The following is a 27,272-nucleotide window of genomic DNA, read 5'->3' as shown; positions in this document are numbered from 1 at the left end:
TGTGGCTGCCTGGGAAGCAACTTTCCAGGGAGAGAGAGCAGCACATTCAAAGGCTGCATGCAGAGTGCCTAGCATGTTTCAGGAACAGTGGGAAGACCCGTGTGGATGGAGCAGGGGAGGTGGTGGGAAAGACTGGCTATTTTTCTGAACGATATGAAATGTCCTGGAGGGTTTGGGGACAGTAGGTAGGATTTCCCATTCCATTTGGGTGGACTGTGGTGTTTGAATTAAAAGCATCGTTCAGGATATTTGGTATTAACTTGAAATCATTGTAGCTAAGAAGGCGATTCATTTTCCTTAACTCTTGTCTTGTGCATTGTTACCCTGAGTTCCAGTGGAACTCTGATTTAGTTCATAGGGATAAAGCCTTATGTTGAAGTAATGAAAGTAGCATTGGTCTGAAGGTTCTAAGGCCTGCATTCCTACCACCCAGACTTAGTTATTAGCTGAGTTAACAGTTACTAATTTATTTGTTATTTAAGTCGCTATTAGCTGAGTGACCTTAGGTAAATGACTTTGCTTATCTCTTTTTGAACCATAGTGAGCTATTAGCTGAGTGACCTTAGGTAAATGACTTTGCTTATCTCTTTTTGAACCATAGTGATCTTGTATTTCAATGAGAGATAGTTGATAATTAAGGTATTTTTCAGTTATACATTTATTAATACATGATTTTAATAGTGATATCAAACTAACTAAAATGAAGGGATAGCCATTTCAACACTGGGTTATCAGCCAGAAAACAAAAAATATATTCCTCTACTGGATCATAAATTCCTTGAAGACATGAATGAGCTGAATCTTTTTCATTAAGCAACTGCTGTATAGGACAGTGTAATATATATGAAAATATTAGAACTGCAAAGGCACATGCGAGTGAGGATTTGAAAAGTTAGCAAGGATGTACTGTCCCCTTTTTTGGGGGGGGGAAAAAAGGGAAAGCACACATAAAGTTTACCATCTTAAGTGTACAGTTCAATGGCATTAAATATACTGACATCGTTGCACAGTCATTACCACTGTCCATCTCCAGAACTTCTTTATCCCAAGCTGAAACTCTACCCATTAAACTGTAACTTTCCATTCCTCCCTTCCCCCAGCTCCTGGTAACCACTATTCTACTTGCCCTCTCCATGAATTTAACTACTATGGGTGCCTTATATAGGTGGAATCATGTAATATTTGTCCCTTTGTGTCTGCCTTATTTTACTTAGAATAATGTTTTCAAGGCTCAGCCATTTGATACTAGTATATATTGCTGCTGCTACTAAGTCGCTTCAGTCGTGTCCGACTCTGTGTGACCCCATAGATGGCAGCCCACCAGGCTCCCCCGTCCCTGGGATTCTCCAGGCAAGAACACTGGAGTGGGTTGCCATTTCCTTCTCCAATGCATGAAAGTGAAAAGTGAAAGTGAAGTCGCTTAGTCGTGTCCGACTCTTAGCAACCCCATGGACTGCAGCCTACCAGGCTCCTCCGTCCATGGGATTTTCCAGGCAAGAGTACTGGAGTGGGGTGCCATCACCTTCTCCTAGTATATGTTAGAATTTCATTCTCTTTTTTTAAGACTGAGTAGGGTTCCATTGCATATATACATCATATTTTATCCATTCATCTTACTCTTGCTTTTATATTTAGATAACTATAGTTTCTCCCTTCAGTCTCGTTAGCCTCCTGGAAAAAAAAAAAATGAGAAAAAAATCCTCACCTCTTTTGATGGATTATCTGCAGTTATGGTTTCGAGACTACTCATTATTCTGGTCATTGGATATACTCGGTTTGGTTAATGTCCAGCTTAAATTGTAGTGCTCAGAATGAAATAATACTCTGTGGTTAACTATAAGGAATGCAACAGTTTAGTTAATTCCATAATCTGGATACCACACTTTCATCAAGATTATGTTAATCTTTCTAGAAACCACACTGCATTTTTGGCTCATAAGAAATCTTTTAAAAATAAAGCTACCAAGTTGTCTTTCCCATAATATAATTATGTAATTCTTAAAAATTTTTTTGTAAAATATTTAAGAAATAGAAGGAGATAAACATTACCCAGTTTACAAAATAGAACATAATTGATAAAGCTGAGTTCCTGTGGAACCTCTCTCCATTCTCATTACTCTCTCTCTCTTCGAAAATAACCACTCTTTTACATCTTGTGATTGTGCATTTTTTTCATACTTTTGTTACCTATGTGTTTCTAAGCAGTTTATATGATATTGCATGTTTTTCAATTCTGTATAGATAGTATTACACAAAATATATCCTTCAATATGCTTTTTCCCTCAAACATGACATTCCACTATGTTCATATGTATGGTTATAGTCCATTTCGCTGCTATAGTTTCCATCCTATGAATTTATTATTAATAACTTCATCTGTTTTCTGATTTTTTTTTCCTTAAAAAAATGTTTGGGGGTGCACCACACAGCATGTGGAACCTTAATCCCTTGGCCAGGGATCAAACTCGTGTCCCCTGGATTAAAAGTACAGAGTCTTAACTACTGGACCACCGAGGAAGTCCCCATCTGTTCCCTGATTGATGGACATTTGTTTCCACTTTTTTTCTTTGTCATTATTTTTCAAGCTTCAATGTGGAAACCTTACGTTGTTTTTAAATTCCTCCTTGTTGGTTTTGATGGATCTTTCCAGCTTGAGATATTTTTGAACTCTGATTCAGTCATACTAACTGTGAATTTGGTAAAGACTCAGGTTTATTAGTAATCTTAGATCAAATTTTGCAAGTCACTTCTGAACTTTGAAATAAGGTTTTTCTGGGATTGGAGAACTAAACACATTTTAACATACAAGGTTACATATAATAGCCTAAATTATCTTTGATTATAAACCCTCCTTTATAAACCCTTGTTTCGTTTCAAAGAGCACAGTTAATTTTGTCTCTGGCACATGTCAACACTGTTTTTCTCTCAAAGCTATAGTCTGAATTTGGCCTTCCTTTTTTCTTCTCTTTCCTCACCTCTCCTTTCTTTTTTGCCATTTTTAGAAGTTTTGTTTTGTTTGTTCTTTTTTTTTTTTACTTCGGGTGTGGGGGGATTGCACCAGCATTTGTTAGGGTTCAGGCTTTTGATCATTTTTGTAAGTAGTCCTTTGGAATGCTATTTTAAAACCTTCATTATATATTTCTACAATCTCCCTGCTGTTCACGACTCGGTCTCTAATACTTTCCTCATGTTTTCTAGAAATTTCTGATCGTGTAGAGAAAATTTCACTGCGATATCCCCAGGGCCTAGAAAAGAATCTGGCACTTAATGTATATCTGTGAAATGTAATGAATGAACTTTACTTTCCAGAATTGCCTTATCCATACAGATTCTATAGGCTTATAGATTCCTTGGCCATGCAGTCATGCCTTACTCTTCTTTAAGTGTTTACAGATTGGTTTATGGGGACTTCCCTGGTGGTCCAGTGGTTAAGAATCTGCCCTCCAATGCAGGGAGCCAGGTTTGATCCCTGGTGGGGGAACTAAGATCCCACATGCTGTGGGGCAGTTAAGCCAGCCAGCCACGACTAAGAGCCGATGCAGCTAAATAAAATAAGTTTTAAAAAAATTAAAAAATAAAAAGTTGTTTATAATAAGCTCACATATTTGACTATGACCTACCTCTTTTCTCAGTATAAAAACTTTGTGAGGAATTCCCTGGCAGTCTGATGTTTAGGACGCCATGCTTCCACTGCAGGGGGCCTGAGTTCTATCCCGGGTAGGGGAACTAGCGTCCTACAAGCCACTTGGGGTGGCCAAAAAAAAAAACCCAAACTTTATCAAATTATTTTTTTCTGCCAAGTTTCCTGATATATTCATGTCACCAACAAATTATTCTGTATTGCTCAGAATTAAGAACATAATAAGAGGACATCTCCTTTTTGAGAGAGAAAAATGTCATCAAGCTTAGTCAATAATTTTACTGAATGCTTTTAGCAAATAGTGGGTTGTTTGAAATACTCCATCATTATTGAATCTTGTTTCTGTGCCAGTGTTAGCACTGTATGAGAAAGCGTTTTATCTTCTGATAGACTGTGGTGTATTTTTCACATTTAATAATACTGAATGACAGCCACAGCACATTTTCCAATCTTCACAATATCTGCTAATGCGAGCTATGATCCAGTGTTTTATTCATACATACACTCTAATCAGATGACATTTGATATTTAATTATTTTACTGTAGTGTTCTGGCTAAAGTGAAGTTTGCCAGTATAATAAATCTTAGGGAATTTCTTGAGTTTAAAGTTAGTAAGTATTATTAGATTGAATTCTCTAAGATAATAAAATAAAAACAAGAGTGTAAGAAAAGTTCCGTAGTCTTAGCCAAACCCCGTTTGCAGCTAGAAATTTTCATTCTGTTTGTATCTGCCTTGAGATTTTTGATGCTATGAAGTAGTTCTCCTCCTTTTCTGTTACATTTTCAGGCTAAACTGTTACTTTGTTTTTGGTTTTCCAAAAGAGTTTATATGAAATGTAACACTGTATATAAATAACAGTATTAAAGACTCTTGATCTCTACTTGTAAAGAAAGAGAATCTCATTATATTGGAGTGATTTATCAGAAAGTCATCCAACAGTCTCAACTAGTCACAGTATAATGGGAACCTCAAAGTAGGTTTATATTTGAAGGGCTGAAGTAGATACCACAAAATCCATGGGACTAAATTATTTCAGTGAATAATGTGAAACATTAATCTTACTCTTCCTTTGCACTTCTTTTATTTTTTACACAAGTTTAACACATTTGTCAATTTGATCTCCTATTCAGTGGTAGACTAACAAACAGCAGATTAGAAAGGGAAATGTTGGAAGCTACTCGAAGCTATGGTTTTTCCAGTAGTCATGCATGAATGTGAGAGCTGGACCATGAGGAAGGCAGAGTGCCGAAGAATAGATGCTTTTGAACAGTGGTGCTGGAGAAGACTCTTGAGAGTCCCTTGGACTGCAAGGAGATCCAACCAGTCAATCCTAAAGGAGATCAGTCCTGAATATTCATTGGAAAGACTGATGCTGAAGCTTCAATACTTTGGCCACCTGATGTGAGGACCTGACTCATTGGAAAAGACCCTGATGCTGGGAAAGATTGAAGGCAGGAGAAGGAGATGACAGAGGGATGAGATGGTTGGATAGCATCACGGACTCAATGGACATGAGTGTGAGCAGGCTCCAGGAGATGGTGATGGACAGGGAAGCCTGGTGTGCTGCAGTCCATGGGGTCGCAAAGAATCGGATACAACTAAGCGACTGAACAACAACAACTCATTGGCAGACCATCTTGACATCAGCAAGAAATACAAGTTAATTCTGCAAATGAACAAACAGGAAAACTGTTAAAGGTAGATACATACATAAGCCGCCCCCCCAACCCCAGTCCTCAGGTATCCATATGGCAGAGTTCACCATCCCTATAAACCCAACTAGTCCTTGAGGACATTAGCTCTGCATAGTAATTGAGGTTCATAATGATGACTAAGTCAATAAAGATTTAATATGTTCTCTGGGTTGTTTTTTTTTTTTAATGAAACAAGGGACATATAATCCATTTAATAAAGATCTCCATTCAGAATGGCTAACACATTTTGACAACTAAAGGGAGTAAAACTCAGTTCTGTGAGAAATGAATGGTTTGGTGTCACATCTAAAGTGATTCCTATCATGACTGCACTATTGTGAGGGTAGTGCACTCTTCTGGGAGGGCCCAGGTGTTATACTTTTAGAATATGTCTAGACATCATCTAAGTACAAGCTTGAATTCTGTGGGGAAGTAAAGAGCATATTTTGGTCTTCTTAGAAGGAGATGAGTAAGAGTTTGTTTATTTAAAAATATCTTTGAATGAGTTGGTTCAATGGTGTTAGTCACCATGGAAATGACTTAAATTAAAAATAAAGTTGTTGAAAACAGCATGTTCATGCTGAGTGACATTCCTGATTCACTCAATATGGCAAGAAAAGTTCACATAAGGAGTACTTTAAGGTCCAAATAATTTGGGGAGGATGAAAGAAGAATCACAAAGAAGTTCTTTAGTATATTTTAAGCTACCATTTTAATATTTTACATAGATAGTTTTCCTGTTTTTCTAAAAGTGCTAATTAGCATACTTAAATTGAGTTACAAACGAAAGACTCTTTCCCTGTGGTTTTGAGGAGATTGACCTTATTGGGAAACAAACTATTGATTTTATTGGGAAACAAACTATTGTCTAGCAGATTTTCTGAGACTTCAGTACTTGAACATTGTTTTCTTTCTGTGTCAAGGAATATAACTGAATTCTGTTTTCTGATTAGAGAAGTAAAATGACCTTTTATCATTTTTTTTTTACTTTTGGTTTTTCCCTCTTATTTTAACCCGAATAGTAACTCTGACTTTATAATATAGTCTTTTAAAAAATAACCCAATTGCATCACTATTCTAGTGTCCCTTTAGTTTTTTTCCTTACCTTTCTTCCTATCTGTAAAATCTTAGCATTGAATGGAACCTTGTTTTTCTGTTGCTAATCTATGTCTCACTCTTTGCAATCCCATGGACTCTGGCACACCAGGCTTCCCTGCCCTTCACTATCTCCCACAGTTTGCTCAAACTCATGTCCATTGAATTGGTGAGCCATCCAACCATCTCATCCTCTGTTGCCTCTTCTCCTTCCCTCAATCTTTCCCAGTATCAGGGGTCCCTTAGAGGTCATTTAATGCAAGAACCCACTTTAGTGGAAGAATCCTTTCTCTGGCATCCATGATAGATGGTCATTCAGCTTTTAAGTGAATATTTCCAGTGATAATAAGCTCACTATTCCCAAGCAGGTCATTTACTTATTAGGTATCTCTAATTATTAGGAATCTCTTCCTTTTATATTGAGGTGAAAACTGTGTCTTTGTAATTTCCACTGACTAATTTGAGTTTTCTTTTAGGAATCACATAAAATTTGGCAACTCTGGAAATTTGTGAGGGCTACAACCACTTTCCTTTTCTCTGTTCTCTTTTTCTAGGCTAAGTATCCCAGTTTCTTTGAATTATTTACCTTATGACATGTTTTCAAATTCCATCATCATTTTATATCTCTTCTTTGGACAGACTCTGGCTTCTTTAAACTGCCCAGAGCTGAATGTAAGATTTAAGATGTAAAATATATAACAAGAACTGAGACCTTGTTACTTTCCATGACCTTGTGATTGGAGAATATGGGCCAGGAGGTCAGTAATTATGTTTGTCTTTCTCACTGTTGTAGCCCACTGCTTACCATATTGCCTAGAATACTGTACCACTCTCAGAAAATCTATGTTGAAGAATCAAATGAGTGCTTTGGCCAGTGTAAATCTAGAAATGCAGCTAAAGATTGTTAGCTCCTTTGGGATTCTATCTCTGTTGGAGTGTGTACAATCAAAACCTTAAAATTCTTATGAACTATTGTTAAATTGGGCTTCCCTGGTGGCTCAGCTGGTAAAGAATCCACCTGCAATGTGGGAGACCTGGGTCCGATCTCTGGGTTGGGAAGATGCCCTGGAGAAGGGAATGGCTACCCACTCGAGTGGGCTTCCCTTATGGCTCAGCTAGTAAAGAATCTGCCTGCAATGCAGGAGACCTGGGTTCAATCCCTGGGCTGGGAAGATCTCCTGGAGATGGGAAAGGCTACCCACTCCAGAATTCTGACCTGGAGAATTCCATGGACTATAGTCCATGAGGTTGAAAAGAGTCTGCCACGACTGAGCGACTTTCACTTTCATTGTTAAATTGGACAACCTCCATCCTGTATATGTATAATAAATATGGTTAAACCTAAGTTTAACCTGATGCTGAAGCTCCAACACCATGGCCACCTGGTGAGAAGAGCCAACTCACTGGAAAAGATCCTCATGCTTGAAAAGATTGAAGGCAAAAAGAGGAGGAGGTGCCAGAGTATGAGATGGTTAGCTAGCATTACTGACTCAGTGAACGTGAATCTGAGCAAACTCCAGGAGATAGTAAAGGACAGGGAAGCCTGGCATCCTGCGGTCCATGGGGTCACAAAGAGTCGGACACGAGTTAGCAACTGAACAACAACAAACCTAAGTTATTATTTTTCCTATTTATTTGTCCATTTGCTGAACAAATATTTATTGAGTATCTGCAGTGTTCTGTGCTAGGTATTAGGTTCTGTTCAAAGTCCTAGGTTCGGTGCTGAGTAGCAGCACTAGTTCTGTTTTAGGTACTAAGTATACCATGGAAGAGAAAACAGCCCTTCTCTCAGGGCTATTACAGTGTGGCTGGAGGTGCTGGAGTGGGGCAGACAGACATTAAACAGGTAAATGACAAGTATGACTATACATTGAGAAGAGGATACTGTGAAGGAAGTAAGTAGGTACTAGGATAGAGAACTAGGGAAGGGACTTATGGACAGACTTATGTAGACATTAGGGTTGTCAAGGCAGATTGCTTTGAGGAGGAATTATTCAAGCTGAATTGCAAGGTATAAGAAGAAACCAGATTTATTGCAGGGGGTGGGGTGTATTCCAGTCCAAGGAAATGGCATGCACGAACGACTTTAGCCAGGAAAGCACTTGGCTGAAGCGACTTAGCAGCAGCAGCAGTATGACCATACAATAGAGGCCAGGAGGAAAACGGAACAAGGTGAGGTTGTTGAGATCATACAAGAAGAAGTGAAGGAGGCTTGCACAAATGGGATAGTAGTGCAGAAGGTGGAAAATGGACTGATTCTGAATCTACTTGGGAGGTTATAGCGCTAACAGATGGACTTGATTGGGAAGGGAAATGGAGGAGGCTGAGCCAAGGATGGCACTTAGGTTTTCTGGTTAGAGCATCTGGATGGTATGTTTGAACCCGGTATAGGAAAAAGAATCCAAGAGTTTAATTTTAGACATGTATTGAAGATGCCTGTGAGATATCCATCTCACTTCTTTTCTCTTTTCTATTTTGGTTCTAATGCTAGACCCCTTCTGTTAAGCCATTTATCAGAGTGGGTTAATGAAGTGTTATAAAAATGCCTTCAGGCTCAGACATGAAATTGCCCGTGTTATTGAGAAACATGCTAATGAGAACAAGCTAGAGAAACTAAGGGCAGTTGCAAGGCTTTTCAAGTTTATCTGCTCAGGATTGGTTTCAGCTTCCCCAGGGATACCCATTGTGAATTTATTCACTGATAACCTGAATTTACCCAGTCATTTGTTGAGCTTCTCTCTGCGTCTAAGTCTGTCCTGCTTCCACTTTGTTTACCCGCTTCCCTGTTTAAAAATGTCCAGTGGTTCTCCACTGTTTTCAGAATAAAGTCTGAACTATTTAGCCTGATATTCAAGTCCTTTCATAATCTGTTTTTCCTTGTCTCCCCATTCCACCTTCACATACACTCCATGGGAAGAGAAATATGTACGTAAATTGTGAACTTGAAATTGGTGGCAATAGAGGTAGTCTTGGCCAGATTGAAAGCCTGTCCATAAATTCTTAACAGATAGGAATTTCCTCCTTTCTTCTTCTTCCTCTTCCTCCTTGAAGTATACTTGAATTACAATATTGTGTTAATTTCAGGTATACAGCAAAGTGATTCAGTTATATATATATTTTTCTTCAGCTTATTTTCCATTTTGGATCATTAAAAGGAACTGAATATAGTTCCCAGTGTTATATAGTTGCTTATCTAATTTTTTGCATAGGAGTTTGTATCTTTTAATCCAGTTCAGTTCAGTCACACAGTCATGTCTGCCTCTTTGCCACCACACAGACTGCAGCACTTCAGGCTTTCCTGTCCATCACTAACTCCCGGAGCTTACTCAAACTCATGTCCACTGAGTCGGTGATGCCATCCAACCATCTCATCCTCTGTCACCCCCTTCTCCTCTTGCCTTCAATCTTTCCCAGCATCAGGGTCTTTTCAAATGAGTCAGTTCTTCATATCAGGTGGCCAAAGTATTGGAGCTTTAGCTTCAGCATCAGTCCTTCCAATGAATGTTCAGGGCTGATTTCCTTTAGGATGGACTGGTTGGATCTCCTTGTAGTCCAAGGGCCTCTCAAAAGTCTTCTCCAACACCACAGTTTAAAAGCATCAATTCTTCTGTGCTCAGCTTTCTTTATAGTCCAACTCTCACATCCATACATGATCACTGGAAAAACCATAGCCTTGACTAGACGGATCTTTGTTGGCAAAGTAATGTCTCTGTTTTTTTAATATGCTGGGTATGTTGGTCATAACTTTTCTTCCAAGGAGCAAGCATCTTTTAATTTCATGGCTGCAGTCACCATCTGTAGTGGTTTCGGAGTCCCTGGTGGCTCAGAGGTTAAAGCGTCTGCCTCCAATGTGGGAGACCTGGGTTCGATCCCTGGGTTGGGAAGATGCCCTGGAGAAGGAAATGGCAACCCACTCCAGTATTCTTGCCTGGAGAATCCCATGGACGGAGGAGCCTGGTAGGCTACAGTCCACGGGGTCACAAAGAGTCAGACACGACTGAGCGACTTCACCTTCACTGTTTCCATTGTTTGCCCATCTATTTGCCATGAAATGATGGGACTGGATGCCATGATTTTAGTTTTCTGAATGTTGAGTTTTAAGCCAACATTTTCACTCTCCTCTTTCACTTTCATCAAGAGGCTCTTCAGTTCTTCTTCACTTTTTGCCATAAGGGTGATGTCATCTGCATTTCTGAGGTTATTGATATTTCTCCCAGCAATCTTGATTCCAGCTTGTGCTTCATCCAGCCCAGCATTTCTCATGATGTACTCTGCATATACATTAAATAAGCAGGGTAGCAATATACAGCCTTGACGTACTCCTTTCCTGATTTGGAACCAGTCTGTTGTTCCATGTCCAGTTCTAACTATTGCTTCTCGACCTGCATACAGATTTCTCAGGAGGTACGTCAGGTGATCTGGTATTCCCATCTCTTTCAGAATTTTCCACAGTTTGTTGTGATCCACACAGTCAAAGGCTTTGGTATAGTCACTAAAGCAGAAGTAGATGTTTTTCTGGAACTCTGTTGCTTTTTTGATGATCCAGCAGATGTTGGCAATTTGATCTCTAGTTCTGCCTTTTCTAAAACCAGCTTGAACATTTGGAAGTTCATGGTTCACATACTGTTGAAGCCTGGCTTGGAGAATTTTGAGCATTACTTTGCTAGCATGTGAGATGAGTGCAGTTGTATGGTAGTTTGGACATTCTTTGCATTGCCTTTCTTTGTGGTTGGAATAAAAACTGACCTTTTCCAATCCTGTGGCCATTGCTGAGTTTTCCAAGTTTGCTGGCATGTTGAGTGCAGCACTTTCACAGCATCACCTTTTAGGATTTGAAATAGCTCCACTGGAATTCCATCACCTCCACTAGCTTTGTTCGTAGTTATGCTTCCTAAGGCCCACTTGACTTCACATTCCAGGATGTCTAGCTCTGTGAGTGATCACACCATCATATTGTCTGTATCATGAAAATATTTTTTGTATAGTTCTAGTGTGTATTCTTGCCCCCCTTCCTAATATCTTCTGCTTCTGGCTAATCCTAATTTATCCCTCCCCACACTTCCCTTTTCTCCTTTGCTAACAAGTGTGTTTTCTATGTCTGTAAGTCTGTTTCTGTTTTGTGTATGGATTTATTTGTATTAGTTTTTGATTCCACATAAAGGTGATATAATGTTTGTCTTTTTCTGATTTACTTCACTTAGTGTGATATTCTCTAGGACCATCCATGTTGTACAAACGGCAATGTTTTATTCTTTTAATGGCCGAGTAATATTCCATTATACACACACACACAACCCCCCACGTTTCCTTAAATCAGTTGTCTGTTGATGGGCGCTTGTGTCATTTCTATGTCCTGGCTGTTGTAAATAGTGCTGCTGTGAACACTGAGGTACATGTATCTTTTCCAATTAGTTTTTGTCTTTTCTGGATAGATGCCCAAGAGTAGGATTGCTGGATCATATGGTAGCTGTATTTTTAGTTTTGTCAGGAACATCCATACTATTTTCTATAGTGACTGTGCCAATTTACATTCCCACCAACAGCGTAGGAGGGTTCCAGAGAGGGGTTTCTTTAGCAGAGAACAGTGGGATAGAAGTACCCAGATTTGGAAAGATAGACACTATTCTGGGAATTTACAATAGAATCACCAGCTTGTAGTATATTAATAGTTTCATTAAAACATGGTTTAATTCTGTGATCTGTGACAAAAAATTTAACCTCCCAGAACCAGCTTATATTTATCTGGGAAATGAAAACACCTACCGTTTAGAGTGATTCTAGAATAACATGGTAAATTGTGTAATGTATGGTATTTCATAGGTACTCAATAAATGGGACCTACTATTATTAGTATTTCAGTTAGAATTCATTTTAAATTGTGCCTGTTGTAACCTGATGTCCTTGTAGCCCCATATCACCTAGTCTGGACTGCTTAACTAGTTCCTGAATAGCTACAGTATTCTACTAATGCTAGTTCAGTTCCTCGTCTGGAATTTCATCTGTTCTTTGCACTTCAGCTTGCTTTCTATTGACATCTTGTACTCATCCTCCATGGCACAGCTTAAAAAAACGGTTTCTACGAGACTTTTTGTGATTACTCTAGTTGAAAGTACTTTGTACTTCTCTGGTGCTTAATTGGTTCCACTCACGAAGCCTTGCCTGATTAAGCGCCAAGTACTACTTTGGTTATTTGTGTATATGTCTTATCTCCTTGAGAACTGTATATTATCCTTTTTGTTTCCCTCTCAAAGAGCTGAGCCAAAACCTTATATATGATTAGCACCTAGTAAACACTGATAGATGTTCAGTGAACTAATTTGAGGAATATTACCAATAATTAAACTTTATCATTAAATGGTGACTGTAAGGGAAATTTTCTTAGTCATTCCAAACTGTAGTGTTTTTACCAAGTTTTCCACCTAAAAAACATTAGTGGAGCACTGACTGTACTGTTAGAAAGAGATACCAAAAAAATGAAAGATGTCGTCCAGCCCTTGCAATCTGCTCAGGATCAGGTTTGTGAAGATCTGATTTGCCTGAAGTCAACAGATGTACACTATTAAAGTAAGTGTATCTTTGAGAGCAGATGGAGTATAATTCCTCGGGTTTGAAGGATTAGGATCACGATGGAATGGGACCACTCATCACTGTCTTCTCGGCTATGCTGATCTTTTTTTCCCTTTTTTAAAATCAGAAGACGTTTTTCTGACATTAAATAAATAGATAACTCCTTTTGGTTTTGTATCCAGAGTAAAAATAGTATCATTTACACAGGAAGAGCCTGTTTGTAGAGCATTTATCCTGTCTTTGCTGCTTGACTTTTTGTATCTCTTTTCCTGGTTACCCATCCTACCTATTGTAATGTGAAGAACCTGGCTGCATGTATAGCAGATTTGTCAGGATGACTATATTTGAGCTTTTAGGAAATGGCCTGTAGGACTTTTGTTTTTGCTATTTATTTTTCAGAGTTAACTGGAGATACTTGGCTGATTTATTGGTTTCACTTGTTATATTCCCCATCCTCCCTACCTCCTTTTGCTCTTCTGACTCTTAGTAAATGCATTGCTATCCATATGTGCATGGCTGGAAAGGACATATATGAAAGCTGTCATTAATAATTAATTTTATTCCATTTATCCTTGTATAGACTGAATTGTAGCATCTCTGCTGAATCTGTGTTGTCTGATTCCCTGGTTGTTTTCTTGCATTTATGATATTACCTGAGGTTGGTTTCTGTATGCTCTAAGAGAATTCTTTTAACCTTCTGCTTGTGTACCTGTTCTTTATAATGTGTTCTCATCTCTTTTTCACTGGTATTTAGATTTTTTAAAAAAATATGAGTATAAGTATGTGTGGCAAAGTATATTGGTTTTGTACTGATAGATATTATTTTCTAATTCTTTATTCATATGTCTTGATCATTCCTTCCTAAATGTGCAAAGAGGTTCATATCAGTGGAGTTGTCTAACCACCCAGGAATTGAGCCCATGTCTCCTGCATTGGAAGCAGATTCTTAACCTGCTGAGCCACCAGGGAAGCCTCACAAGAGATCATATTGATGGAGAAAGTCAGGTGTCAAGTGTCAGGGCTGCATGGACAACTTGAAATTACCGCCGATCTGGGGTAGAAAGATTCGATTAACTTGATTAAATACCAAATGAGTTCTAAAAACATGTTAATGGTCAGCTTCCACATTTAATAGTATACTGCATTCTTTGCTGATTCATTCCTTAATTCAGCAAGCATTTGTTGGGCATTTATTGTGTCAACTATTTCTCGCTGTTCACATACTACTTTCCGAAGGTAGCTTTCTCCCATCTTTGTTTCTCAGACATTTTGAGTATGTTTCCAAGGAAATAATAGTTTTCTCTGCCTTGCTACTCAAAGTGTGGTCAGTGGGCCAGCTGCATTGGCAATATCTGGGAGCTCATTAAAAATGTAGAGTCTTAGGCCCTGTTCCAAACCTGCTGAATCAGAATCTGTATTTTAAGATTACTGGGTGATTCAGCACACATTAAAATTTAACAAGCACACATATAGCACACAAATTGTAACCATGTGTGTGTTTTCAACTATTGGGTACTCATACTCATTCAGCTACTTTGAGATGACATCTTTTCATGGGAAAGAAATTATAGGAATATCCTTAGAAGATCTTTTCTGTTTTTTTAATAATAAAAAATTGAAAACACAAGAAAAATACTCTATTTATTGAAAAATACAAGTAAAAGATTGTTAGAATTGACTTTAAGCGACTTTCACGTCTGCTAAAATGGTCGCGAAAGATTTATAATTTTTTATGGATCTTTGTGAGAGACCTTATTGTAAAGTCTGTTGTGTAGGACCATTTCAATGTAGAAGTGGTTTCTGTGTCTTTTCAGTAAGATGAGTGATAAAGTCATATCCAAAATCCATGGAAAATAGTGCTCAATCCTCAGCCCGTCCTCTTGTTTGTTTTTGTGAAGGAAGTTTGAAGTAAACTGGTGCTCTTGAATCATAACTCTTCAAGAGTAACTGGTGGTTTGATATTCATGTTTTCTTTCTGGGTCAAGTTTGATTATTTAGAGATTAAAGAAAAAGAACCTTGGAAAAATCAATTGCCTACTCCTAATATAAGGAGGAATTAAGACAAGTGTACCTCACTCAAGAGTAGCAAATTCAGAATATACATTGGTTGGTAAATGTTTAAGTAGTGTTTATAAAGACCTTATTGTGTTTTTTATTAGCACAGAGTAGTTTTGATGACTTAGTAGATGAAACTGGAGGATATGCTTCTGTGAATATTTTGATTATTTAAAAATATTTTTAGTGCTCAAAATAGAATAATTTGAGTAGATCAGCAGTAAGAACTCATATAAAGGCTTTTCCTTTTATTAATGTACCTTTATTTATTTCAGTTTCACTTACAGTGGTTTGTCACCTACTATCAGTGTGACCTTGGGCCAGTTTTACTCTGAGTTTGTTTCTTCAACGATGAGATTAAGTGGTTCCACTTTCCCTTTCAGGGTTATTGAAAGGCTTACTTTAAATAATGTAGATAATGTCCCTGACCCCGGGACCTGACACAGAAATAGTGCTTGATGCCATTAGCTTCCTTCCCTTTTCACTACTTTGTTCCACTTATACACAATTATTTAGATTTATGACACCCCACTCCAGTACTCTTGCCTGGAAAATCCCATGGATGGAGGAGCCTGGAAGGCTGCAGTCCATGGGGTCGCTAAGAGTCGGACACGACTGAGTGACTTCACGCTCACTTTCCACTTTCATGCATTGGAGAAGGCAATGGCAACCCACTCCAGTGTTCTTGCCTGGAGAATCCCAGGGACGGGGGAGCCTGGTGGGCTGCCGTCTATGGGGTTGCACAGAGTTGGACACAACTGAAGCGACTTAGCAGCAGCAGCATATTGTAAATAAGAATTCTCTTACATATTCTTTCATTATACTGATTAAAGTTGAATCAAGACTGTAAACTCCATGATGACATAGACCTACTTGTTTTGTTTACTGTTGTATCGCTAGCATAGGACCTGTGCTTTTGAAGTAGATTTACTTGAATAATTTAGAGAAGACCTTTGCAGTTTTTGTCAGGTATATACAATTGAAATTAATTTATTCAACAGACTTTTTTAATACCTGTAATGTGCCAGGTACTATTCTGTCCTCATGGAACTTAAATTTTAGCTGGGGGGAAAGAAGACAAAAACCAGTAAACAAGTTAACAGGATAATTGTAAATAGTAATAAATGCTATGAGACCATCTAGAGGGCCATTATTTTAGATAGGATGTGATTGGGAAGCCTTTGTAAAGAGGTGACATCTGAGCAGAGGCAGTAATGATGAGGAGGGACCTGCTTTCAAATATCCAGGAGTGGAAAATCATAGAGAGAACGGCAAGTGTAAAGGGTCTGAGGATGGAATGGGCCAAATATAGTTCATCAGGTCAGATTTTTGGCATCCAAATTAAATTACTTCATCTAAACAGCATGGAGCAGAAGCAAAGACAATGTAAACACTGCTTTTTGAATGGAGTACTTTTAGGTACAGCAGTGAATCAAAACATAAGATCATTATTCAGTTCAGTTGAGTTCAGTTGCTCAGTCATGTCCAACTCTTTGGGACCCCATGAATCGCAGCATGCCAGGCCTCCCTGTTCATCACCAACTCCCGGAGTTCACTCAAACTCACATCCATCGAGTCAGTGATGCCATGCAGCCATCTCATCCTCTGTCGTCCCCTTCTCCTCCTGCCCCCAGTCCCTCCCAGCATCAGAGTCTTTTCCAATGACTCTACTCTTTGCATGAGGTGGCCAAAGTATTGGAGTTTCAGCTTTAGCATCATTCCTTTCAAAGAATACCCAGGACTAATCTTAGAATGAACTGGTTGGATCTCCTTGCAGTCCAAGGGACTCTCAAGAGTCTTTTCCAACACCACAGTTCAAAAACATCAATTCTTCGGTGCTCAGCTTTCTTCACAGTCCAACTCCCACATCCATACATGACCACTGGAAAGACCACAGCCTTGACTGGATGGACCTTTGCTGGCAAAGTAATTAGTCAACCTCATTACTCAGTGGTTCCCTGGTATGGTGGTTACCCTTTAGTGATATTACTCTTTAGCATTATTATGTGACTTAACTAATAGTACTGGGAGATTTGAGAGAAAGAAACTAGAAATCAACAAGTTTTTGAATATGTGAGGCCTACAGCTTGCTTTCTCTTCTCTTACAGTTGAATCAGTATTTGCTTTTAATCAATATTTTTCTTCTCTATTTTGCATCTTTATTTTTCTCTATTATCTATTTTCCTCTCTTGTAATAGTTAACCTGCTGCTCTTAAAAATGATGAGTATTCTAAATCATATTTGTCAGAGGAAAAAAGATCTTAAAAAACTTTAAGTCAGAGACTTCGGCAATTTAATGTTGTAACACAAAATCCTAAGGATTTATTTTGTGATTATTTTAACTGTATACTTGTCATTGCTGTTGTCAAGCCTGATAACAAATGATCAGAATTCTACATTTCTGTTCTTAATATGCATTCTGAGAAATATAAACAATAAGAGTGAAGAGCTGGGGAATCTTAATCCCATCATCTCTTGGGATGTAGAGAATTTTGCAGATAATTTCTACAAACCTTGTACCCGCAGATTGATGCTGTCAAAGAACAGTGTATAAATAAGATCTTTTTTTAGGAAGGATAAAACTGTGCTATACATAGTTTTGAGCTTTGAATTTAAAATATGCATTTCACTAAGCTGGCTTTCAGGGAGTCCTATTTTAAGCTAATTTCTCTATGTCATAACTTTAGCAAGTCAAGCATTAATAATTTATCCAGGATGTATAGGTAAGTTATTTTTGTGCTTCAATGGAAAGTCTCATATTTAATGGATGAGAGCACTGTCTGTTGGTGGTTAAATACCTGAAGATACTAACTCTGTCACACTTGACCTGATTGAGGGTTTTGCCTTCAGTAATGCATTCTGTTTCTAAGAGACCCCCTTTGCCATCTTCTTTTTAATAGCGACATCATGACAACAGAGAAGAGTTTAGTGGCTGAGGCTGAAAATCCACAGCACCGACCACAGAAGGAAGAGGGAGAGGGAGCCACGAGCTCCGGTCAACAGGAAACTCAGTTGGAAGAGGCTTCCCAAGCAGCAGCTGAGGGAGATAATCAGTGTGAGCAGAAGCTGAAGACATCTAATGGAGACACGCCGACACATGAAGACCTGAGCAGGAACAAGGAGCGGGCATCAGAAAACAGGGGCCTGTCACGGCTGTTCTCCTCATTCCTCAAAAGGCCTAAATCTCAGGTGTCTGAGGAGGAAGGCAAAGAAGTAGAGTCAGCTAAAGAGAAAGGTGAAGGAGGCCAGAAGGAGATAGAATTTGGAGCCAGTCTTGATGAAGAAATCATTTTAAAGGCCCCAATTGCAGCTCCTGAACCTGAGCTCAAAACAGACCCATCCTTGGATCTCCATTCATTAAGCAGTGCAGAAACACAGGTAAGGGTATGCAATTGAGTGGGAGGTGAAGGCAGGTTAAACAATTTTCCTTCAAGAACATTTGGTTTTATTTCTTACCAGCTAGTTGACTTAGGTATTAGTAATAAGTAACATAATGCTTTGGAGTTTCTGCTCTAAAGAAATTCACATGGTCAAGATACTTACGTTGGGGACTTCCCGGGCAGTCCAGTGGTTAAGACTTCACCTTCAGTGCTGGGGTCGCAGGTTCAATCCCTGGTGGGGAAACTAAGATCCCAGGTGCCTCGCTGGCCAAAAAACGAAAACAAGAAACAGAAGCAGTACTTTAACAAATTCAATAAAGACTTAAAAAAAGAAACTTATGCTGTCTAAATCAAAAAAGAGAAAATGAAAGAGATGTATCAAATGAATTTATATTTTGCTACAATAATGGAACAAGTCCAGGAGTTTTAATGGTGAGGGGGAAGGAAATGAAGTGGTTTAGGGTTCATTTTGGTGGAATTATTAGAAATGGGATAATTTATCAACAAACACAGTTCTTTTATGGAAATCTTTATAAAAGCCTTGGGGTAGATTCAGGCCACCCAGAAGTAGGTAATAAGTTTGAACAATGTCTGCCTTATCTGTGTCGTTTTCTACAACTAGATCATATTTCCACAGAGTGTAAGATATAGATGCAGAAATTTAGCTCTTTTATACCACCTTTGTATTATATAGTAGTTGCGGGGAGGCTTGATTGTTAGTGTAGTTAAACTGAGAATGAGTTGTGAGTCTGGTCATCGGTCCAAAAATCTTGGGAAAATATTAGTCCTGCCACTCAAACTATTTTCTAGGCATGTCATTTGTTTCCAGGCTTAATAAATTACAAATTAAGAGTTGTTTTCAAAGTATTTTATTTTTGAAACACGTGGGCATTATGTACCTTGTAAAATGTGTAAGTCCTATATGCTTCTATTATAGGTTTCAGCCTTGGGCTATATAGTTTTATTAGATTAAAAAACATTATATATGTATTTGTGAAAATATTGCTTGTATATTAAAAGTTCTAAGTAAAATTTAGGATAAAGTTGTTATGTATTTGTTATTAGTGAAAGCAGGCTGAAGACAAAGTTTTATTTATAGTGTATGACTAGAAGATTCAGTCACTGACAAGTGACACTTTTGCTTCATTGCCTGACATACTATAAGCACTGAATAAATGTTAGTTATTATTACTTAGTTAATAAAATATATAAACAGTAAAGGCAGAGAAACCACATATTTTAGTGTCATTAATTTAATTTAATTTTAGGAATACCAAAGGAGTTAAATTATGTTATGTTTCAGGAAGCCTGGTGGTTTCAAGAGGTTTTTAGATGCTTTTTTCCCCCTTTGCTTTATGTACTGAAAAATCTCTATCTTGTTTTAGTTAGCATTTGAATCAGGATTAGTCTGTTTGGTCTAAAGATCATAACATTTGTACTAAAGTTGAAACAGATGACAAATTTTACATTTAACTAAAATCTCATTCATTGATTTCATAGAATTTCATTTGAATGGTCCTTTTCTATACAGGATTTTTTAAAATTGAGTTTGTATTGTAGGATTGCACTGGCCTTCATCTAGGGTACTTTGGGTTTTTTGGAAACCATGTGTCATTTTTTAATACTTTTTAATTTATTCACTCAACAAATTTACTGAAAACCTACTGTGTGTGCCAGGCCCTAAGCTGGACAGACATTGGTAAATAAAAAACTGCAATACGGCAAAGAGATCATGAATTCTGGAGTCTGACTGGTATGTGACTTGTTGACTGTATGATCCTACCTAATTAACTTCTCTGCCTTCAATTTTTTATTTGTCAAGGGGAGATAACAATAGTACACTCCCCATAGGGTTAAATGAGTTCATATAAATAATGCTTTTAGAACAATAATTACCCATTGTAATTTCTATATAAATGTTTGTTGTTGTTATTATTGAACAAACATGATCCCTACTCGTGATAACTTGCCTAATGGAAGAGACAAAAAAAGTAGTAAATACAAAATAATTATTTATCGTCATAAATGTTACAAAGGCAGCAAACAGCGTACTGACATGAAGAGTACTAGCGGAGTGGGGATAGGCCAGATAGGATATTCCACAGACAGAGGAGCCTGGCGGGCTACAGTCCATGGGGTCGCAAAGAGTCGGACTCGACTGAGCGACTTCACTAGTATCTATTGCAGGAGGAGCAGCAGCCAAATAATTAAATCTTCCTTCTCAAATGTCAACTATGTTTTCTTTGGCAAGAAAAGGATTAGTGAGGTTTAGTTAAGAATCTTTCAGCAGTTTTATTGTGTAAAAAGTAAGTAGGGATATGCCAAAATGTCGTCTCACTTACCTGCATTACTTTGGGATGACTTAATGATTGCCCTAGGGGATCCAGATCTCAGTCTGTCTCTTGCTTCTTTGAATCTTTTCAGTCTGTCTCTTGCTTCTTTGAATCTCCTTTGCATTTGTCATGGGTGATACCTGGTAAAAATTAGATCACTGGTATTTGCAATTGTTAGCCTACTACATCTGTTGCGTTTTGGTCTAAATTGGTCAAGAACCCCTCTTAGCCATTCATAAAATTTAGACCGCATGACAAATAACAGCCTGTTTTGCAATTCATAAGGCTACCTCATTAGAATTGAGGAGCAAGGGGCAAAGATGTTTAAATTTTGATAGAATTTAAGAATAGATAATGGTATAGCCAGTAAAAATGTATAGTGCTGAGAGCAACAGATTGGTATGCTCTAGTTTACCTGAAACCTTCATTTATTGATTTGAAAAGTGACACTCCACCTGAAGATAGAATTTTACCTTCTATCATAGGGGCCTTCCGTGGTGGCTCAGCTGGTAAAGAATCTGCCTGCAATGCAGGAGATCCAGATTTGATCCCTGGGCGGGAAGATCCCCTGGAGAAGGGAATGGCTACCCACTTCAGTTTTAGGGAAAAAAAAGAGCAAATTTTACCTTATATTATAAAGTTTTGAGACTAGCAGAGTCTGTGGATCTTTGGGAAGATCATATCTTTTATAGAAAAAAATTATTTACTCTTATCGCTTTTATTTGTTTTAACAGTTTTCTTCTTCAGTTAGTGCTTTTACTGCTATCCATATTATAAGCAAACATGTGTACAGCATGTTGTGTGAAGTGTCTTTATTACTGACTTGGTGATGTCATGGCTATATAGCCTGCTCAGGAAGAACACAGAGAAGATCCAGATTTTGAGACTAAGGAAGAAGGAGGACTTGAGGAGTGCTCTAAAATAGAAGTAAAAGAAGAAAGTCCTGAATCAAAAGCAGAGAGAGAATTAAAAGCTTCCCAGAAATCCATCAGAAGGCACGGAAGCATGCATTGCAAGGTTTCTCTGTTGGATGACACAGTTTACGAATGTGTGGTGGAGGTAAGTGCATTTTGATTTCCAGTAGTTAGAACGCTTACAGATTGTTTCATGTAGGATTGGATAAAGCGGTGCCGTGGTCTGAGGTAAGACCCTGTATAATGACTGTTTCTATGGACTGAAATGTTAATGTGATTTTCTAGGGGTGGAGGTATGGAAGGATTATGAGTGAGTCTTATTTTCATCTCCAGTTTTTTCTATATCTGCCAAATATATGTATTGTGAATTGAGCATGTGTTACTTTTATAACCCAAAATAATTTTAAGAAAAAAAAAAAAAAAAGGTTATTTATAGAGTGACCTTCCATGACTAGATTTCCCAGGATAGCCTCAGTTTCTAGGTCTAGCAGTCCCCATAATTGTATTTGTCAAAAAAAAAAATTACTACCTGTTCATTTTTGCTGTCTTTAATAAGTTTTAGTTTATTGAATATATTTCTTTAGCTCCATGAGATAGGATATAAAAAGCTTACATCAAGTAATGCCATTTGTTAAAATTCTCTATTATTTCCAGGAAGAATAAATAATTGAATCAAGAATAGAAATGTCAGAGTTATTAATATTTCAATTATTCTTTTGCTTCAAGACAAGTTCAAATCCTTGAAAATCTATAGCTATTTTTAAAATTAGAGCAATAATTATCAATTATAATATGCCTGATAAGCAATTATTAAGATTATTTCTATTACATATAACTCATATATACTTGTATCTTAGGTATATAACATTATTTTGAATTTGATTTATTTATATGCAAATAAAGCACAAATATTATATTGTGTCTAAAATATTGTATTTATTAATAGAAATTCCCCTTTGAAGTTTTGAAAAACAAGAAAAATACACTATTGCATTTTAAAAATGGCTTTACTATTCCTGGTAACTAGAGATCTAGGGTCTGCTCTTTCTGCTTCTCACTACTAACTAGTCTAGAGATGGAGAAAGCTATTCCTCATTCATTCTTCACACTCAGATCAAAATCTAGGTAGGAATCCCTTTATCTGAAGCACGTGGGGGCAGATGTGTTTCGGTATTCAAAATATTTGGGGCTTTAGAAAAGCAATAAGTACATACTGTGGAAAGTTTATAATATACCCAGTCAAGTGTGTAGCAGTAGGCACATGACCAAGCATGTTATTTCTATGGTAAAATATATGAAAACTCTAAGTTGGATAAATAAAAATGAAAAATAGCCCATAAAGGATCAGGTTAGAATTTGCCTTCAGATGAGCTTTGAACAAAAAATAAACGTCACCTTTTACTTTTTAGGACTTCTGAATTTTGGAAGTATAAAGAAGAGAGTAGGGACCTGTATGTGAAGAATTCTCAAATCATCTCTGTCCTTTAGAAACATAGAAGGGAGAAAATGAAGAAAATGATGTGATAATATGGGATAAGTCTAAAAATGAATTAGCAACTATGTGAATTACTAATAGTCATTAAAAATAACAGCTCATTGAGAGAAGGGTATGTGTCATGTAGATGTGCCAATGATTTCTAATTTTTTGAAATGTTTAAACTATATTTATCAGAGGGTATTATCATGTTTAATTTTTTCAACATTTCCAGTTGTTAGGTAGAACAGATATAAATATTCTTATCATCTTTCAGATGAGAAAGTAATGTTCTGAAATATTAATTGAATCAACTCACGTTGTTTAGCTAGTAAATGAAAAGGCTGGGACTTTTTAACTCTAACTCTCAGTCCCTAAATTATGGCATTTCCTCCCTATAAACAAGAATATAAGTATCTCAGACTGGTGGTGGTTTGATTTTCTAGGTATAGGAATGTTAAGAAATTACTTGTCAGTTCAGTTCAGTCGCTCAGTCGTGTCTGACTCTTTGTGACCCCATGAATCGCAGCACGCCAGGCCTCCCTGTCCATCACCATCTCCCGGAGTTCACTCAGACTCACGACCATTGAGTCCGTGATGCCATCCAGCCATCTCATCCTCTGTCATCCCCTTCTCCTCCTGCCCCCAACCCCTCCCAGCATCAGGGTCTTTTCCAATGAGTCAACTCTTCGCATGAGGTGGCCAAAGTACTGGAGTTTCAGCTTTAGCATCATTCCTTCCAAAGAAATCCCAGGGTTGATCTCCTTCAGAATGGACTGGTTGGATCTCCTTGCAGTCCAAGGGACTCTCAAGAGTCTTCTCCAACACCGCAGTTCAAAAGCATCAATTTTTCGGCACTCTGCCTTCTTCACAGTCCAACTCTCACATCCATACATGACCATAGGAAAAACCATAGCCTTGACTAGACGGACCTTTGTTGGCAAAGTAATGTCTCTGCTTTTGAATATACTATCTAGGTTGGTCATAACTTTCCTTCCAAGGAGTAAGCTTCTTTTAATTTCATGGCTGCAGTCACCATCTGCAGTGATTTTGGAGCCCCCCAAAATAAAGTCTGACACTGTTGCCACTGTTTCCCCATCTATTTCCCATGAAGTGATGGGACTGGATGCCATGATCTTCGTTTTCTGAATGTTGAGCTTTAAGCCAACTTTTTTTGTGCTCCTCTTTCACTTTCATCAAGAGGTTTTTTAGCTCCTCTATACTTTCTGCCATAAGGGTGGTGTCATCTGCATATCTGACGTTACTGATATTTCTCCCAGAAATCTTGATTCCAGCTTGTGTTTCTTCCAGTCCAGCGTTTCTGATGATGTACTCTGTATGTAAGTTAAATAAGCAGGGTGACAATATACAGCCTTGACGTACTCCTTTTCCTATTTGGAACCAGTCTGTTGTTCCATGTCCAGTTCTAACTGTTGCTTCCTGACCTGCGTACAGATTTCTCAAGAGGCAGGTTAGGTGGTCTGGTATTCCCATCTCTTTCAGAATTTTCCACAGTTGATTGTGATCCACACAGTCAAAGGCTTTGGCATAGTCAAGAAAGCAGAAATAGATGTTTTTCTGGAACTCTCTTGCTTTTTCCATGATCTAGCAGATGTTGGCAATTTAATTTCTGGTTCCTCTGCCTTTCTAAAACCAGCTTGAACATCAGGGAGTTCACGGTTCACGTATTGCTGAAGCCTGGCTTGGAGAATTTTGAGCATTACTTTACTAGCATGTGAGATGAGTGCAATTGTGCGGTAGTTTGAGTATTCTCTGGCATTGCCTTTCTTTGGGATTGGAATGAAAACTGACCTTTTCAAGTCCTGTTGTAGCACAATTATAAGAGTAATGTCTGTGCTGTGTAGGGCTTCCCTGGTAGCTCAGCTGGTAAAGAATCCGCCTGCGTTAATACAAGTGTCTCAAATTGGTGGTGGTTTGATTTTCTAGGTAGAAGAATGTTAAGAAATTATTTGGAGCGCAATTGTAGGAGTAATGTCTATAGAGCAGCTAAAATCTTATACTTTATGCATTTTTCTGAAGGAGATGGCAGTAAGTTGAGACACAGCTCCTTGACTTGAGACTTTTGATCTGGGAATGATAGTCTGATGATTTCTATAGCTACTGTAAACTATCAGTGTCGACAGCTGATTTAGCTATTTCAGGTGCTCACAGTGACTGACAGCAGCCCATAGCAATCTTCAGGAAATATCGCACCAAAAATAAAGAATGTAATGTTTAAGATGGAGGGTGGGGGATGCTCGATGCAGGGAATGTGGGATTTTGCTTTGAATTGTAGCACCATTTCCAAGCAACCATCTCTGTGATGCATATTTAAACTGACAAGAAACAGGACTTTCGTTACATTGTTCTATTTACACTGGGTAGCCATCTGAAAGTGTTAGTAACCAAGGAGAAAAGAGGAAATTGGAACCTGACGTTTTATATTATTTCATAATAAATAAAAGAATAAGTGGAAATCTCAACCAGAATATGTATATCTTTGCAGAAACATGCTAAGGGACAAGATTTACTTAAACGAGTATGTGAACACCTCAATCTTTTGGAAGAAGACTACTTTGGTCTGGCCATTTGGGATAATGCAACCTCAAAGGTGAGAAGACTGCTTGTAATATAAGAAACTGACCTCCCCAAATTGCTTTTTTTTTTTATTATCAGAAAGTATTTATTAAACATATATTTGTATTTCTTCCTATGCTGATTTTGAAGCAGATAACTACAACAACTAGGTTGGTCCCCATTGCCAAAATTGTTTTAATTCATTTGTTGTTGTTAGGAATGTATTTATGCCTGCCTACCTCTCCAAGATATAGTGTAACTTAGTAAGGGAAGATCGAAGGTAACTCAATGTCTCTAAAACCACAGCAAAAAGCTTTCTGCAGCTGTGAGTTAGCAAATTCTTCCATGAACTGAGAAAAATATTCTGAGAAGTATTTTGTATTATACAGTCTCAGGGAGATAAAATCAGATGTTTTTATATTATGTGTGTGTACCCCATTCAGGTTTATGTTACAATATCTGAGAACACTTGAATTTGGCATATAAATAAAGTCATTAAGTACCGGCACCTACTTTTTTTTTTAATATCACTTATAATTTTTCTATGAACCAAATATTCTTAAATTGCTGGGAACTGGCTCAGCATTCAGCCAGTGAAAATTCTTTCAGTTTGCAGTTGAACTTCCAGGGCTTACATTGGTACAAAACTGTTAGTTGCATTGAAAACTTTTCGCCTTTGTTAGTGTCATATGCCCTCTGTCGTATCAGCAAGTTTTATTTGCTTATGGTAGCTCTTTCTAGACTATTTATTTTTTAATGAGAAAACATTAAATTTCTTTATTTATATTCATTGATATATTTATGTATAATGTTAAAGGGTCCAATATAAAAGCTGAATTTGTTTGTTTATACAGCAAAGTACAAACCTGGCTGTGTAAAAAAGGGCTTATTGTCCCCCTTCCTTAGATAAAATATTTCTGGGCAAAAAAGTTGATGTCTCTGAATCATAATCTAGTTTCAGCTTCTCTCATGTTTGCAAAAACCCCTTCTGGGGAAGCCAGTGGACTAGTGAATCCTGGGAAACATAGGGCCTTTCCCCGCTAAACGTTCTTTTGAGAAACATTTTCTAACTGTCTCTAAGAATTAAAGATGTATTGATTGTTCCCTATTAACCTTTTCTATGGGCTTCCCTGGTGGCTCAAATGGTAAAGAATCTGCCTGCAATGCAGGAGACCCAGGTTTGATCCCTGGGTCGGGAAGATCCCCTGGAGAAGGAAATGGCAACACACTCCAGTATTCTTGTCTGGAGATCCCATGGACAGAGGAGCCTGGCAGGCTACTGTCCATGGGGTCATAAAGAGTGAGACATGACTGAGTGGCTAATGCACACACACCTCTTCCATTAGACTGACAGCTCCTTGAGGACAAGCACTATTTTTAAGGACAAGCACTATTTTTAAATCCTTGTTTGTAACTTTGGTGCCTAGCACATGGAGGTATTCTACAAATACCTTTTGGCTCAAGAAAATGCTCTGAATTGAATAATTGAACCTGGGTCTCCTGCATTGCAGGCAGATTCTTTACCATCTGAGCCACTAGAGG

General features: G+C 37.9%; 1 protein-coding gene across 10 annotated transcripts in view; it reads left to right on the top strand.

Annotated features, from left to right (window-relative positions):
- Window positions 1–27,272, top strand: part of EPB41 (erythrocyte membrane protein band 4.1) — a 186,927-nt gene that overhangs the window by 64,663 nt on the left and 94,992 nt on the right. For 9 of the 10 annotated variants that reach the window (XM_068968950.1, XM_068968948.1, XM_068968949.1 and 6 more), the window contains exons 1-3: window positions 17,960–18,430; window positions 21,612–21,824; window positions 25,660–25,764. In XM_068968950.1, coding sequence (XP_068825051.1) covers window positions 17,960–18,430; window positions 21,612–21,824; window positions 25,660–25,764 — 789 coding nt within the window. Of the gene's footprint in view, window positions 1–17,959; window positions 18,431–21,611; window positions 21,825–25,659; window positions 25,765–27,272 lie in introns of those variants that run through there. The other variant, XM_068968957.1, reaches the window with a different exon arrangement.

This window comes from Capricornis sumatraensis, chromosome 3 (genome assembly GCF_032405125.1).
Source record: "Capricornis sumatraensis isolate serow.1 chromosome 3, serow.2, whole genome shotgun sequence".
NCBI classification, from domain to species: Eukaryota; Metazoa; Chordata; class Mammalia; order Artiodactyla; family Bovidae; genus Capricornis; species Capricornis sumatraensis.
This window is presented reverse-complemented; position numbering and strand designations above follow the sequence as displayed.